Source organism: Drosophila arizonae, chromosome 2, assembly GCF_054131065.1.
Source record: "Drosophila arizonae isolate 15081-1271.41 chromosome 2, UAZ_ARI_1.0, whole genome shotgun sequence".
NCBI lineage: Eukaryota > Metazoa > Arthropoda > Insecta > Diptera > Drosophilidae > Drosophila > Drosophila arizonae.
The window spans coordinates 30,984,798-31,000,175 of NC_142922.1; the positions used below are offsets into that span (position 1 = coordinate 30,984,798).

The 15,378-nt window shown below is 39.9% G+C and overlaps 4 protein-coding genes across 4 annotated transcripts; 2 read left to right on the forward strand and 2 right to left on the reverse strand.

Annotated features, from left to right (window-relative positions):
• Positions 1–680: 680 nt before the first annotated feature.
• Positions 681–7,046, forward strand: CCT7 (chaperonin containing TCP1 subunit 7). The gene is made up of 5 exons (XM_018010725.2): positions 681–840; positions 1,193–1,453; positions 1,509–2,328; positions 2,390–2,713; positions 6,574–7,046. Exons 1-5 carry the CDS (start codon positions 838–840, stop codon positions 6,798–6,800), a joined length of 1,635 nt encoding a protein of 544 aa, XP_017866214.1. The 5' UTR covers positions 681–837; the 3' UTR covers positions 6,801–7,046.
• Positions 3,371–6,366, reverse strand: LOC108615858 (piggyBac transposable element-derived protein 4). Its single transcript, XM_018010682.2, has 2 exons — positions 5,854–6,366; positions 3,371–5,322 (listed from the first exon to the last, which is right to left on the reverse strand). The coding sequence occupies exons 1-2, from the start codon at positions 6,206–6,208 to the stop codon at positions 3,698–3,700; spliced, it is 1,980 nt and encodes a 659-aa protein (XP_017866171.1). The 5' UTR covers positions 6,209–6,366; the 3' UTR covers positions 3,371–3,697.
• A 169-nt stretch (positions 7,047–7,215) lies between the features above and the next one.
• hng2 (hinge2) lies at positions 7,216–8,305 on the forward strand. The gene is made up of 2 exons (XM_018010796.2): positions 7,216–7,547; positions 7,608–8,305. The coding sequence occupies exons 1-2, from the start codon at positions 7,334–7,336 to the stop codon at positions 8,153–8,155; spliced, it is 762 nt and encodes a 253-aa protein (XP_017866285.1). The 5' UTR covers positions 7,216–7,333; the 3' UTR covers positions 8,156–8,305.
• Positions 8,306–10,188: 1,883 nt separating this feature from the next.
• LOC108615959 (uncharacterized) lies at positions 10,189–11,592 on the reverse strand. Its single transcript, XM_018010845.2, has 2 exons — positions 11,241–11,592; positions 10,189–11,180 (listed from the first exon to the last, which is right to left on the reverse strand). Exons 1-2 carry the CDS (start codon positions 11,289–11,291, stop codon positions 10,638–10,640), a joined length of 594 nt encoding a protein of 197 aa, XP_017866334.1. The 5' UTR covers positions 11,292–11,592; the 3' UTR covers positions 10,189–10,637.
• Positions 11,593–15,378: the final 3,786 nt, after the last annotated feature.

The following is a 15,378-nucleotide window of genomic DNA, read 5'->3' on the forward strand; positions in this document are numbered from 1 at the left end:
ATACTTACTCCTTGAATGCAATTACATTTCATTATCCAAGCTCGGTGTCGTAATCACATTAATTTGCAAGTTCACTTGACATGTTTCGATTCTTTACTCAATTTAGTTAACGTTGAGCAACTAAAATTCCAATTCCATTTACCGAATTAGATTTAGGTGAAAACTATTTGAACATCGTTTTTAAATAAATTGAACTTATGTTTTTCTTTTTCTTTATTTATTTGTATTATTTTCTTTATTAGCTTCTCTGCTCGAAACGAACAACTCACTCAAGTTGAGCGGTCGGAACAAACTAAAAGCACGCAACACATTCTAAAATGGAAAATGTGTGGAAGATCGCCAATATTATAAAAATAGCTAGAAAATAACGAAGCTATATTTGAAGTTTGTATAAAATGGGACAAATAAAATCAGAGCTGCTCAATTTATCTATAAAAGGATATTTACAATTTTCGCTCTTCTTATCTCATTTCTTGTTACAAGCATTAACTAATTTTAATTCATTTAGAATTTACAAATGCCCTTTTAACGGTTACATTTAAATCATTACATATGTCACAGCGTAACACTCGATAAGCAATTATCGGCAATAAACTTGCAAAAAATACAAGCTGCAGTATTTTATGTTCGATACAAATATAATACTGTTTTTGCAATTTATCATTTCAAATAAGTTAGCAGGTCTACTTGAATATCGTTATTGTTATCGATAAAGCGCTGGTCTGCCGCTTACTCATTGCGGAAAACGTGAAAGAAAATCGTATTGCCGCCTGTCTGCTACAAAAATTGATTGTTCTAGCTAGTATAAACGTATAACGGCAAATCCATCACTCCAATATGGTTAGTAAAGATGTAAATTACCATGTGAGAAATACAAATGCAGCGATTTAATTAATTTATTTAAGTAATGACACACACTAATCGTTTCAAACACCATGTGCACCGCGTGACTATAGTTAATTTGTATAAATTTTCAATAAGTGCAATCAGCTAATAATATAAGCAACAAGTTCTTATTGAACTGCATTCAAATGCAGCTGTCCATCATGCGGCACACAGAACATAACCTGCAAAGAAGCTTCTCGTAAAACCGACAACCCCCGAACTGCCCTCTCTTTCGCTCTCGCTGCAAGCTGTGTGGAATGACAGAACGGCTGACTAACTTACTGTTATATTTTGTTTGCATCTACAGCAGCCACAAATTGTGCTCCTGAAGGAAGGCACTGACACGTCCCAAGGCAAGCCGCAGTTGATATCGAATATCAATGCCTGCCAATCGATTGTGGATGCAGTGCGCACTACCTTGGGCCCGCGAGGCATGGATAAACTGATTGTGAATTCACAGGGCAAGGCAACAATCTCAAATGATGGCGCCACCATCATGAAGCTCCTGGATATTGTGCACCCTGCCGCCAAAACATTGGTAGACATCGCCAAGTCACAGGACGCCGAGGTAAGATTCGAGTCTGATATTTTTTTGGTCACGGGACTTATGAATCAATCAACAGGTGGGCGATGGCACCACATCGGTTGTACTGCTGGCTGGCGAGTTCCTCAAGCAGGTGAAACCCTTCATTGAGGAAGGCGTCCATCCACGCATTGTGATCAAAGCCATACGTAAGGCGCTACAGCTCTGCATGGAGAAGATCAACGAGATGGCAGTGCGCATTGAGAAGCAGTCCAAGGAGGAGCAGCGTACTCTACTGGAGAAGTGCGCCGCAACGGCCATGTCTTCCAAGCTCATTCATCAGCAAAAGGATTTCTTTTCGAAAATCGTTGTGGACGCTGTCCTGTCACTGGATGAGCTGCTGCCACTGAATATGATTGGCATCAAGAAGGTGGCCGGCGGCTCTCTGGAGGAATCCCAGCTGGTCTCTGGTGTTGCATTTAAGAAGACCTTCTCGTACGCCGGCTTCGAGATGGCGCCCAAATCCTATGAGAAGTGCAAAATAGCTTTGCTCAACATCGAACTGGAACTGAAGGCCGAGCGTGACAATGCCGAGATCCGCGTGGACAATGTCAAGGAGTACCAGAAAGTCGTAGACGCCGAGTGGCAGATATTGTACAACAAATTGGCCAAAATCCATGAGTCCGGCGCCAATGTGGTGCTCTCCAAGCTGCCAATTGGCGACGTTGCCACACAGTATTTTGCCGATCGTAACATGTTTTGCGCTGGCCGCGTCCCCGATGAGGATCTCAAGCGTACAATGAAGGCCTGCGGCGGCGCCGTCATGACCACGGCCAACGACATCAAACCCAGTGTTCTCGGTTTTTGCGAGCGTTTCGAGGAGCGACAAGTGGGTGGCGACCGATTCAATCTATTCCAAGGTGGGCATTAAATACTATTGCAAAAAATACAGCTCCAGTCTGACATATATATATTCTGTAGGCTGTCCCAATGCTAAGACCAGCACCCTGATCCTACGCGGCGGAGCTGAACAGTTCCTCGAGGAGACGGAGCGCTCTCTGCACGATGCCATCATGATCGTGCGTCGCACCATTAAACACGATTCGGTCGTTGCCGGCGGCGGCGCCATCGAAATGGAGTTGTCCAAGGTGCTGCGAGACTATTCACGCACTATTGCAGGCAAGGAGCAGCTGCTGATTGCCGCCATTGCCAAGGGCTTGGAAGTGATTCCACGACAGCTGTGCGACAATGCTGGCTTCGATGCCACCAACATTCTCAACAAGTTGCGCCAGAAACATGCCCAAGGTGAGTGAAAAATTCCTATCAGCTTCAACCTGACAGTTTTTGGGTTCTTTATTCAATAATTGATTCTATTCAATATTGATGCTGTCAATTCAATTTAGATCCGATTAGTCTGATTTCTTTGGGAATAGACTTTGAAAATTTGAATTTTTTTATTATATTTATTTTTATTTATATTAGCAGTTACAGTTTTTGTTATTATATTAGATCTACTCCTAAGGGATCTATCAATCTAAACTTTTTGACACAAACAAGTTGTTTGAAACTTTTCGCTCAATCCCTTTGGCTTTTTCTTATACTTTAGGTATTCCATACCGAAAATGCTATGACCAAAATTTATATTGAGTGGGCTTACATTTTCCATATTAAAGACAAACTAACAATTTTTAGCTGCAATTAACTTGAAATATACTCTGCAATACTTTATATTTAAACTAAACCAATGGACAATGTGTATATGTTCGTATAGGAATAAAGAATTAATTTCCTATAGAATATATGAACGGGGGTACATATACAGAATGTAAATTCAATTAGCCAATCAAACACATAATATTTGGTATATATATTTTAATAGAAACTATATATACAAATATTTCCAGCTAGAAATACTTTTTATGGACGAGGACACATAGAATAAAATCATATAAAAACATTGAATTCGTCGAAACGTACTCATGAAATATGATTTCTGAATATATGTATTTGAATAGAGTTACAAAATTAGCGTGCTTCTAATATATACAAACATTCTCGACTTGAAGTACTTCCAATAAACGGGGACACAGATAGTGAATGAAAATATTGATTGTTGGATGTACATTCTCATTATAAGAGGTATTCATTAGAATTCTTAACAAACAAGATAGCCCTTGATATCCATGTTAGCTATCTAGGCATATAATATTATGGCTTATCTATATCTTGATCCATTTGAAATCAGTTTGTAGTTCATTATGTTTTCATTCGTCTTGCATCCAACGCGACTCAATTCGGACTCTTCTGCTGCTGCTGCAGGAGGTCGTGCCAGAGGCGAAAGCAGGGATTCAGGCAGAGACCCGGCATATCCGGGCAGAGCTTGCACATGTACCGGGTGAACTGCAGCATGCCTCCCTTGTGGCAATGCCTGCAGTTCTTGCGCGTTGGCTTCCCATTTCGCTGAATGAGTATCAATTCGTGCTTGGGCTCAGGTTCGGGCTCGGGCTGTGCGGTTGATGCCGCTGATCCCCGCTGGTTGGTGGATCTCTTCGAATGTGATTGGTCCTGTCGCTTGCTGCTCGCGTTGGGGGTGGTCGGCGATGCTGCAGTTGCGGCAGCAGCCGGCGTCGCCTGATCCTCCTTGAGCAGAGACTTGATGATGCTCGTCCGGAACTCGGCGTAGCTCTTCAGTTTGGTGGCATCAAAGCCGCGCGTCGGCTGTGCATTGCCCACGTAGAGCACATGTGCATTGAAGACCAGCAGATTGAGCAGGAAGATGGCCAGTTGCTGCTGCTGCTGCAGACCCGCGCAGCTCGGCTGGGAGCTGATCAGCTGCTGGCGCGTGGACTGAGCCGTGGGTCGTAGCTGGAAGTCCAGCTCCTGAATGAGCTTTGGCCGGGCGTTTATCTTCTGCATGGACATCTCCTTGGCGTAGATGGCCAGGCAGTCGGAACTGTAGAAATAGACGCACTTCTCTCGGCGCCGCCGCCACTTGGCCATCATGAGGGGCGTGGCATATCTGGTAGCGATGCTATTGGGTGACAGCTGCTGGTAGATGAGCGCCTTGCTGTTCCCGTAGCGATTTCGGTCCAGCAGCCCGCTGCAATAGGTGCCCAGCTTGGCCAGCTCGTGCGCCAGTCCATAGCTGCCGTAATATTTGCACGCGTAGACACTGTGGCCGCGCTGCACATGCGACTGGAGGAGCTGCAGCACCAGCTCGCAGCGATGGGCCACCAGCTGCCGGGAATTGCGCGCCAGCTGTCGCTGTGGGTCCACGCGTTCCGGCAGCATGCGTATGACCAAGCCGCTCTGCTCGCTCAGCAGGTGCAGCGTAAGCGCATTGTTGCGCTGCTTCAGCGGCAGCTCGTTGTGGTAACTGAATCGTCCCTTCCACTGGACAATGGGCTCGTTGAGCACCAGCTGCTGCCCGCTCGCATATAGCTCCGCCATGCGCGCATTATAGAAGTTTATCAGCTTGCCCGCATCTCCAGCGGCTGTGCTTTCCATTGTGCCCGCTCCTGGCAGCATGGCGAAGCTGAGCGAGTGCAGCAGATCCAGATAGCGCTGCTGCCCCATTTTGGACGTGAATCCCGAAAATCCTTGAAATGTGTGCTCGCTCCAATAGTCGCTCAGCTGAGGCAGTTTCATATCACACATCAGCAAGCTGAGCCCCACAAATGTTTCCAGCTCCTCGGCGCTGGCCTTTAGTGTGGCATTGCGTCCATTGCAGCCACCCGCCAGCTGGCCAAAGAACTCGACCCGATTGCCCAGCAGCTGGTTGAAGTAGTACAAGGGGCAGGTCAACTTCCTCAGTGCCTTGAGTCCCGTTTGCCCAGGTTGTGCGTAGAACTTAAATATCAGTCGGGGCGTCGTTTGCGTTGCCGTCCACTCCGGATCATAGTCGTCAACTTCATCTAAAGCGAGATCGAGCAGTAGAAGTTAGCCTTAGACAAATATTATATATTCTATATCTAGCAATTTCAATTGAGAATATTAGTCTTGTATTTACGAAGTTAGCTTGACAAATTTTTTAATATAAATGTTTCCAAATGTAACAATTTTATTGTAAATTGTCATTCCTATATATATATTTCAATTAAGTAAAATAGGCTTATAAACCAGTTCTGAATAATATATATGTTTATATATATTATATCCTATGTTTCAAAATGCCCTCGTAAATAACAGCTGAGCAGAAACTAAATTTTCAAATTGACAACTTCGATCTGTTTGATTTTCAAATTATAACCCCATTTATCTTATCATTAACGGCATAAGTAATATATAATCCGAAATTTGATGATAAATACTTTAGTATATAAATAAGTATATGTTTATATAATAATTTATTTATCATAAAATCACATTTGGAGCCCAGCCATAGAAATAGCTAATTTTGAGTACTTTTCGTGATATCCAAATATTGTAATTTGTAGAATTTTTACCATCACAAAAAACATCGTGCTCTGCACCAAAATTAATTTCCGAATAACCATCCTCGTCTGAATCACTCTGCTGCTCCAACTCTGGTTTTTCATCATCGCCTAAGGATGGCACAACTGTAGCTGTTGCTGCTGCGGCGGCTGCTGCTGTCACTTCATTTTGACTTGCCACTGCGAGCTGCAGCTGGAGCTCGGTCAGGTCGGGTTTTATGTCCACACAGTCATAGTCGGCCAGGGGATAGACGCTGGTTAGCAGCGGTTCCGTTTTAACGTCTAAACTTTGCCGCTTCACCGGCGAACGGTGCACATCTTGACGCGGCTTTAGTTGCTGTTTACGTTTCCGTCCCGATGTTGACATTTTGCTTTATTTATTTCTGCTTATTTGTGATTTATAATGTGGAATTTTCTGCTCGAAATAAGCGCGTGTCTGTCTTGGCAGCTCTTTCGTTGGGCATTTGTTGTACATAGTGTGTGCTCTTTCGCACCCATTGTTAGCTGGTGTGTGCTCTTTCGCACCAGTTGCCTCCATCTGCATATTTGCTGCTCTGTCTTGCGCGCGGTCATGTTTACAACGGCGATGCCAACGTGCTCAAAGTTGTTGCTCTGTTGAAAGAAAGTTTAGAGATGAGCGTATCTACACGAATAATTTAATGTATCGATACATTTGTAAGTTGGGTTTTCAAATAATTTATTTATTCGTTTTATTTGTTTATTTCTTTTAAGGTGGACAATGGTACGGTGTTGACATCACCAAGGAAGACATTTCCGATAACTTCGAGCAGTGCGTGTGGGAGCCATCGATTATTAAGATAAATGCGCTCACCGCTGCCGCAGAGGCCGCTTGCATGATACTCTCCGTGGATGAGACAATAAAAAGCCCCAAAGCCGGTGAACCACCGATGGCCGGTGGGGGCATGGGCATGGGCCGTGGTATGGGCAGGCCCATGTAAAGCAGAAAAATACAATTTAAAATAAAAAAAGAGTTAAAATCAACACAACACGAAACATCAACCACAATACACAAACTGCGTTTCTCAAACATTCACTTGCATCGCTAGTTCGCCTAACAATCTGTCACATGTATTAGTTGTCATAAAACGCAGACCTCTTTTGTTGCACCTATTGAACAATATATGTAATACTGACCTATGTCTAATAAAAAAATGAAACATTATTTTTCATAACACAATTAAAAAGTGCATTTTATAGGAAAACTAAATATTTGGTTCATACTTAAGCTTTTAAACGTAAATAAAGAAGTGAGAAAAAGAATTCAATTTGCTGGAATCAACACCAATATCTTTTTCTAACAGTCTGGCAGCACCATTAGCGATTGTCGTGCGCTTTGCTAGCGTTTTTCTCACGCGTCTAGTATCAGTTTTTAGCTGTTTTTGTAGCCAGCACGTTGTTTACGCGCGCGTTTTGTTCACAATCACACACACAAATAAAAATTTGCCGCATAAACAAGAAAATTTTTATTGCGATGGGCAATCACAAAGTGCTGAAAACAGCTGGAATCAATCTGAGGTACTCCATGTACGATTTTATTGAGGCTGTGAAGAAACATCACATCATTTGGGATCGAGAGCATGAAAATTTCCACAACCGCGAGCTTCGCGATCTGGCCTGGCAACAGATTGGCCAACAGCTGTGCAAGAATTTCGAGGTGTCGAGCAGCGCAGAGAAACAGGAAATCGGTAAATGATTCAATGAATGGTCAGAAATAGAGCCTTTAATCTAAATTGAATTTGTTATAGCAAAAACATTGCTCAAACGCTGGAAGAACACGCGCGACAGTTATCTGCGCGTAAATCGGCTGCGACAAAGCGGCGAGGAGATCGGCCGCGCCTCCTACATTTACGAGAAGGAGCTGAACTTCCTGCTCGATGTCAAAGCAGAGGACGACACAGACTCACAAAAAGATGAACCAAAGAAACGCAAACAATTTCGCATATCACGAACGCCGGTAAAACGGCGTCGTGCATCAGAAAACCCTGCACCAGAACAAGACAATGAGACGACATTGGCGGAGGACAGTGTCAACTCGGTGCTGGATCACTTAAACTACACAACAGGCACCGACGCAACCCTGCCTGTCGCTAAGGGAACCGACACGAGCAGCTCCTACACTGCGGAACTCAATAGTTCATCTGCGCTTCCTGCAACAGCTATCAGTGCCGATCCGGATCCAGATCAGGCATTTTTCGATAGCATTAAGCCGCACATGCAGCGCATGAGCAGTGATCAGAAACTAGATTTTCAAATCGAGGTGCTGAAAATACTACGGAATTTTAAACCAAATTAATAAACATTGTTCTTCTGAATAGAAACAACAGCTTTAAGATTAGCTATAAGCATATTGAAATATTCCTAAAACATAATTTCAAAATATTTATTAAAATCCAATGTGACTTGGCATTGGTAAGCCTTAATAAGATACTTTGAAAAACGTTAATCACAAGAGTAAAAAATTGTTTGTATTCTGTGTGACAATTAATAGCTTTCACCAATCGTAACTATCGATATCGCTGTATGATCAAAGTAGCATATAATTATGGTAATACGATCGATTTGATCAATAACCTACTAATACATTTTAAGAAATACTGGTATAGTCGATATATTTTCTGTGGCACTGTGTAACTTGAGCTCGTGCTGTAAAGGACAATCGTTATCGATTTTTGCTGTTAGTGCTAACATTATTTTCAAACAGGAATTGTTCTGTTCCACACTCGACTTGGATTCAAATTTATGTGTACTTAATTTTTGTGATATCCTTTGATATTCCTTCATTCATCATAAATTTTTTGTATATACATATATTGCTAAGTTTTTACTTAGCTTTAATCTCTCACCATAACATAAAACAGCCCTCGCATATATAGCTTAAAGTGGTTCGATCAGTTTTTACTGAAACCTGTATTTGGCTACAGCATTGGCCAATCGTGTTTTTATATACACTTACAAATGTACCGATTTATTATTTCGCCAATGCTCAGCAGGACTTGTATGTATATGCACGTATGTATGTGTGTATACATCTGCGTATACAACGAAAAAATTAAAATTTTGTTCATGGTAGTTCTTATTGACAGCATAATGAAGCGTTAAGGGAAACTGAGAGCAGACAAGTACACCAAGTACTGTAAGTGATTGAGTATCACATATTTGAGATAAGAATTTCACTATACACATTTAAGTACCTACCCGCACAACACAAAAGTATATATGTATATACATATGCAAGTATACACATATATACATATACAAGCAGCAGTGTTGACAGGAACCCTTCATATTCCCGCCAAATATAGCTATTTAATTGCGCAAACTGCGGGATTTCTAATCTTTTTCAGCTGTTTAAGCACTGTTTCTATCCTTTTCTTCACTCTGCAACTAACTGCTAAACTTGGCAGTTTTTAATGGGCAACTCTGATATTCAGCTTGTACGCTTGTGGTGGTGGTTTTGGGTTTCAGGAATATCAGAACTGAGGAATGGAGAGAGGAGCGACCCTATTGCGCCGTCTGTTCTCTTCATGCGCATTGGCAACGGCTGTGGCAGCTGGCAGCGGCAGTCGGCGCACTTTGTGTGTGGCTATGTTTGTCTGCGACTACCTGAGGTCCTCCACTTATAGCGTATTCCCGGCGTGCGTAACGTATTTTCCATGGGACCAGCCCAGGGGAGATTTAGGTCAGATGAACGTCTCTCTCAGTCGCTCTCGCTATGGCTTGTACCTGTAGCAATGCCGAGCATTGAAGTGGAACACCGAAACGCAGCGACAGGAAGTCCTTTTTTTCTGAATGCCACCTTTACTTATTGTTTCACTTAATAGAAGTCGGCTTTTGTTCGGGCCCTTCCCTAGAATACATATATGCATACATAGAATTTATATGTGAATACATAGCCATGTATTAAACTGTTAAGCTGAATTTATTTTCTAAAAACCTTTGTCCTACAGTATTTCCATTAATACTGCTAAACTAATATCACCAATGTATTCATGATCCCTTCTTTGCTAGACAACTAGCTTCAAATAGGCTTATCAAGATAGCTAGCTGTATGCACATTACGTACGTTTTATCTAAATTAAAAGAGATATCAGAATATAAAATTAAATGCAACTGACTAGCACTAACGGTTTTTAAGAATATATTTTCACAGCTGATTTCAACCATTTACATCGCGGCTTAGTAAATGGAACGATAGAAACCTTTTTGTGTTTTAGGTATTGTTTTCGCAGTATGATGAAACTGTAAAGAACGCTATTTCTACTCGCATGATGGGATGGTGTTTAAGTAGTATAATTAATTATTATAAGCAAATACATATATAACAAATTATGTAAAAAATGTATTAAAAAGTATATTTTGAAATAAGTATGGTAATATTTTCTAATTTACATTCAATTACAATTTTTATTTTGTACGATATCTCTTTTAGTTTGGATATTTTTGATGCCTAAAGTGTCTTCAGGTGCTGATTGATATAAGCTTTTAGTTACTTGCACTTCGTGGCACATAAAATACATATATTTCATGTTAAAGCAAGCAGTTTGATGTATTAATTGTATTTGATCATTTGTATTCTTATAAATAACTTAAGTAAACTAGTCAAATGTTATCATCAGTTTCTTAATTTAACGCACTTAAATATACATATATACATACACGCTTTGTATGTATGTATATACATTTTAGATTGACATCTCTTCAACTCCTGCGATACAGAAATATCGAGGGAAATCTACAAATATAGTGAAATTAAGCTATATATAGGAATTCTAGATTCAGCTATCTGCTAGAATGATCTGTGTATTTTTATATGTCGTCCACGCAGCATCCGCCCGCTGCAGATAGTCGGCGACCTGCAGCTGCTTGGCTGGCAGTTGATACTTCTCCAGGGCCAGCTTGAGCACCACAAATTCCAGGGTGCGCGATCCGGCCGTGTTGCTTGGCAGTTTGAGAGCATCGACCAGGGTGACGTACTTGCGCAACTGCTCCACCTGCTGGCCGAAATGGCCATTCTCTAGGCACGCGTCCACATCGTTTGCATAGCGCATGGTTTGCTTGAGGCGAGCTGCCAGATCGTTGCTTCGGCCCACCAGGGGAGAGAGCTCCACATTCAGTTGTTGCACCACGCGCTTGGTGTCCATCAATAGGTGCCACGCCTCCTCAGTATACCGATCTTGCTCGAGCCAGGATGAATTTACTTTACTGTCCTGTACGAAGACCTGATTATGATCTACCAGGATGGTTTTGTCTATGGGCTCCGTTGAATTTTCCGGCTGTTTCACATGGAAATCCAGCGCAAAGTGAAATATAACATTTGCCTAGGATTCACAATAAAATGTTGACAATATGTGAGAGGTGAATTAGTTGATTCCTCCTACCTGGCACAGTCCTAGAACGCTGATGCACAGTATTAGCCAAGTGGGGAACATCTTGCAACGTAGCTGGAAACAACTCAACTGGACTCTCAACTGCGATGAGCCACTGATCACACCATTTATTACTGAGCCCGCCGGCTTATCATTCTCCACACACCGAGTTCAATTGAACTGATAATAATTTTACTACTCAATGAATGGCAGGCAGCAGGCAGCGCACAGGGTTCAATTCCCGTTGGCCTCTGCCACTCTGTCAAAGGCGATCCATAAGTCACGTGGATTTAATTTCATGAAATTGATGTTTAAATCGGATTACCTTACATTATAATTCTGACGGAACGGACCAGAAACAAATAAAAACTAATGCATTAAACTTAAATGAGTCAAATTATTATTATAATTATTATTATTATTATTATTATTTTTATACTTTCCCTTTATATATTTTTCATTAAAAAAACACACATTCATATCATTTTTGGTCTATCCTGAAAATTATAAATAAATACATTAAATGTCAGTTGACATTATTCAAATATCCCGAAGTGTGCTTGTTTACGTATGTATGTATATACTATCTTAATATGTACATATGTATGTGCATGTGTATATTATGTATATGTGTGCGCTTAAAGAGTTTATTTTGTAAACAGAAACCACTCAAAACGTGATTAAATTCCGTAAAAGCTGTTTCTAACAGTATTTGAATATGTGTGTGCGAAAATGTGCACATGTACATATGTATATTTATTGTCACTCGTAAATATGAAATGCAATAAATAGAATGGACCACATGACTTGGACAACATTATCCTTCGAATCAAACTGCATACATACATACATATGTATGAAAGAGTTCACATACACATGTATATAAACAAAAAGTTTACATGCATATTTTGTGATTATTTGAATGTTTTAAATACAATTATGATGGCTTTGCTTTGTGTTGCCGCAAGTCACGTAGGCCATCTGAAGTCGTTGTTTTAATATTTATGTATACCTTGGGAAGCTGAAATCGAAATAACGCCCTCTACACATACATATGTACATATGTATGTATGTAAACATTTGGTTTAATATACATACATACATACATACGTACGTACATACATATGGATATGTTTGTGCTGTTTATGCAAGCAAGCAGCAACAAGCATTCTACACAACATTTATATGTACATACATATATATATATGTATAGATATACATAGACAATATTCGTACATATGTATATACATTTGTACGATGTACACAATTTATAAACTGTTTTTTGTATACATATAAGCAAACATTTATTCATGCACTGCTTTATGCAACTGTAAAAATATAGATACATACATACATATGTACCTACATACGTACATATGTATGTATGTATGTACATAGATATGAATGTGCACGCATTTGCATCAGAAACGTTAGCTGCAATGCCAACGGCGCTGCGGCAGCAATATTAAGTAAACAAAGAAAAAAAAAAACAATATACAAGCAAAAAAATAGCGGGCAAATCAATAGTAGAAATTGCGCAGTAAAATAAAATAATTCCATAGCTTTAAAAAGCCGTTGGCAAACGCTCGCGCAAACAATCGTATATACATACACATGTATGTATGTATGTACCTATCACGCATAAACAAAATAATACATATACACACACATGTAAGTATTTGTGTTCCAAAAATTATTTTTGTATTTTTTAACGCTTACGTAGCATATACATATGTATGTATGTGCATATGTCGCGCATTTGTATGTATACACACATGTAGCATATACATGTCATCATAAATTTGTATGTGTTGCCGGAGCTTGAGAGCCCAACGCACAAAGCTTGTAAGCATGAGCGACGTCCGACTGCGTGTATGCGTGCATATCTGTGTGTGCGTACGCGTAAGAGGGCATATTGGCGGTTACATACAGACGTACTTACAAAATTACGTTTGTTGTTCATACATACATATGTATATGGTTTATATATACGGCTACGTAGGCCTCTATTTATCTCACAGATACAAACTGCGTAGACAAAACTAAAGACCACCGCTTTGCGCCCGTCGTGTTGTTTTTTTCTAGTCTTTCATACATATGTACATATGTACATGAATTCGTATTCGCTATCGTGGCTACAGCTACGGCCAATGGGGCGGGGGGTGGAGCACGCGGTTGTTGGAAGAAAGCGCGTTCGGTAGACGTAAGCGAGTCAACGTCAACATCGCGCTATGTCTCAATACATATACACTCATACGTTTGTGTGTCACATCCATGCCCGTATATGTGTATATGAGTGTGTCGCGGCTATTCGTTCAACTGTATTTGTCTGCACGGTTGTGTCTGATTGCAATTATCGCAAGTAGAACCCATAACAGAAAAAATAACAAAACATAAATGTTGTTTACGCGTTTTCTTTAAAATGGTGTACTTATGTACATACATACATATGATGAGCTTGGCGTATGTATGTATGTATGGATGAATGTATATGTGCATTATATGTATGCATGTGTGTTTACTTACGTATGCATAATGAAACACATGTGCGTGTTCGCATATGTAGACATATGTACATAAGTACGTATGCATAAAAAATAGTGCAGTATGTATACACATACGTATATATGTATGTACATACATACATATATTCAAAAAGATGCGAGCACAGTGAAAGCTCTCCTAACAGCTTTCTAGAGCGAATAATTTTTTTAGTTACAAGCATATGTATGTATTTAGTAGAAAAAATCCTAGCTAACTACGCGTCTATGAATGTACATATCTATGTATTTCAAAATTCATATGTTGTTTGTATGTACATAAGTAAATTTAAAATGTATGTACATACATCTTTAAATATAGAAATCGTGTTTAATCATACATACACATATAAATATGTATATATGTATGTATATATTTCCACAGGGCATGAAATTCGTTTACTCAGCGTTTTTTTTTGCTTTTTTTTTTATAATGGAGTGATTTTGCATGTTTAAATTAATGGGAAACACAAATGTATGTATATACACATGTATGTATGTGTGTGTATGCCGACATGCTGCCTGCCCATACACGTGCGTATGCATGTATGTATGTACATTTATTGCTGTAAATCCAGTTTTTATTTTGCGACAGCGTTTAATAAGCAACTTTGAAGCGATCGATTCTTCTTCTTCTTTACAACAAACTGAGCTTAATTTTTAAAGAGTGACGTCGAGGCGAAGCTGCTGCTAGGCACGTTTACAGTTTATTTGTTTGTTTTTTTTCTTCTTCTTCTTTTGATGTCTTTGTTAAAAGAGACGTCGAGCAACCACTACTAATACTGTTAACTGGCACCTATGCCAATTCAAAACTATATGTATATATATACATGCATATGTATGTGTGCATATACATAAGTTTTATAAGCAAGCCAGATAATACTAGTTTAAAGAAACCGTGTTAAATGAGTCATGCTCAACATACATATATAGGCATATGCACATATGTAAATATGTATGAATGTTTGCTAATAAGTGGAGCGTAGTATACCAGTTTTGTGTATCTATCTTGTATTTCTGTTTCCATTTGACACTGAGTTTTAAGGGGTATTACCCACCTACCTTTGAGTCAAAATTCAATGATGTTTGCATAGCCTCCATCGAGTCACATCACATCCGCAACGTTGTCGTCTAGAGGGCCATTGAAAATTTTTCAAATCTCTTTGTATCATGGTTTAAGGGGGAGGGGGGTGGGGTTTGGTTGTTGGTTTTAGGATGGCGGCTTAAGGATTGTTGATCTGTGTGTGCGGTTGATTGGTAGTTTTAAGTACGTATGAAATGACGCATTTACATAGGGATAATTATTTAGAATTATAAATAACAAAATTGTGTATCATGCTGTTTAAGGTGGTCTACTAGAAAACATTGTTTTTAATTTATTTTTAAAATTTTGTGCTCGCTAATGATCTCTAATGTTGAAATGATCCACAAATAGTACATACATACATATATCCACAAACAGTACTAAAAACGCAAGGGGTGATTATCTCTGCAAGGGTATTTTAATTCTCATACAACCCAAAAGACAAAGTTCTGTCGTTGTCGCTGTCTCTCTCTCTCTCTCTCTGTCTCTCATCGCGTTGTTCGACTACTCTCCTTTTTCTACATGT

What these genes read in the sequence shown, in the direction of transcription:
- CCT7 (XM_018010725.2), top strand. An exon ending in CCAAGTCACAGGACGCCGAG is followed by an intron (nt 1,454 to 1,508) that starts GTAAGATTCGAG and finishes ATCAATCAACAG; the next exon opens with GTGGGCGATGGCACCACATC. An exon ending in CCGATTCAATCTATTCCAAG is followed by an intron (nt 2,329 to 2,389) that starts GTGGGCATTAAA and finishes TATATTCTGTAG; the next exon opens with GCTGTCCCAATGCTAAGACC.
- hng2 (XM_018010796.2), top strand. Translation starts at nt 7,334, where the DNA reads ATGGGCAATCACAAAGTGCTGAAAACAGCTGGAATCAATCTGAGGTAC. An exon ending in CGCAGAGAAACAGGAAATCG is followed by an intron (nt 7,548 to 7,607) that starts GTAAATGATTCA and finishes AATTTGTTATAG; the next exon opens with CAAAAACATTGCTCAAACGC.
- LOC108615858 (XM_018010682.2), bottom strand. Translation starts at nt 6,208, where the DNA reads ATGTCAACATCGGGACGGAAACGTAAACAGCAACTAAAGCCGCGTCAA. An exon ending in GCACGATGTTTTTTGTGATG is followed by an intron (nt 5,323 to 5,853) that starts GTAAAAATTCTA and finishes ATCTCGCTTTAG; the next exon opens with ATGAAGTTGACGACTATGAT.
- LOC108615959 (XM_018010845.2), bottom strand. Translation starts at nt 11,291, where the DNA reads ATGTTCCCCACTTGGCTAATACTGTGCATCAGCGTTCTAGGACTGTGC. An exon ending in GCGTTCTAGGACTGTGCCAG is followed by an intron (nt 11,181 to 11,240) that starts GTAGGAGGAATC and finishes TGTGAATCCTAG; the next exon opens with GCAAATGTTATATTTCACTT.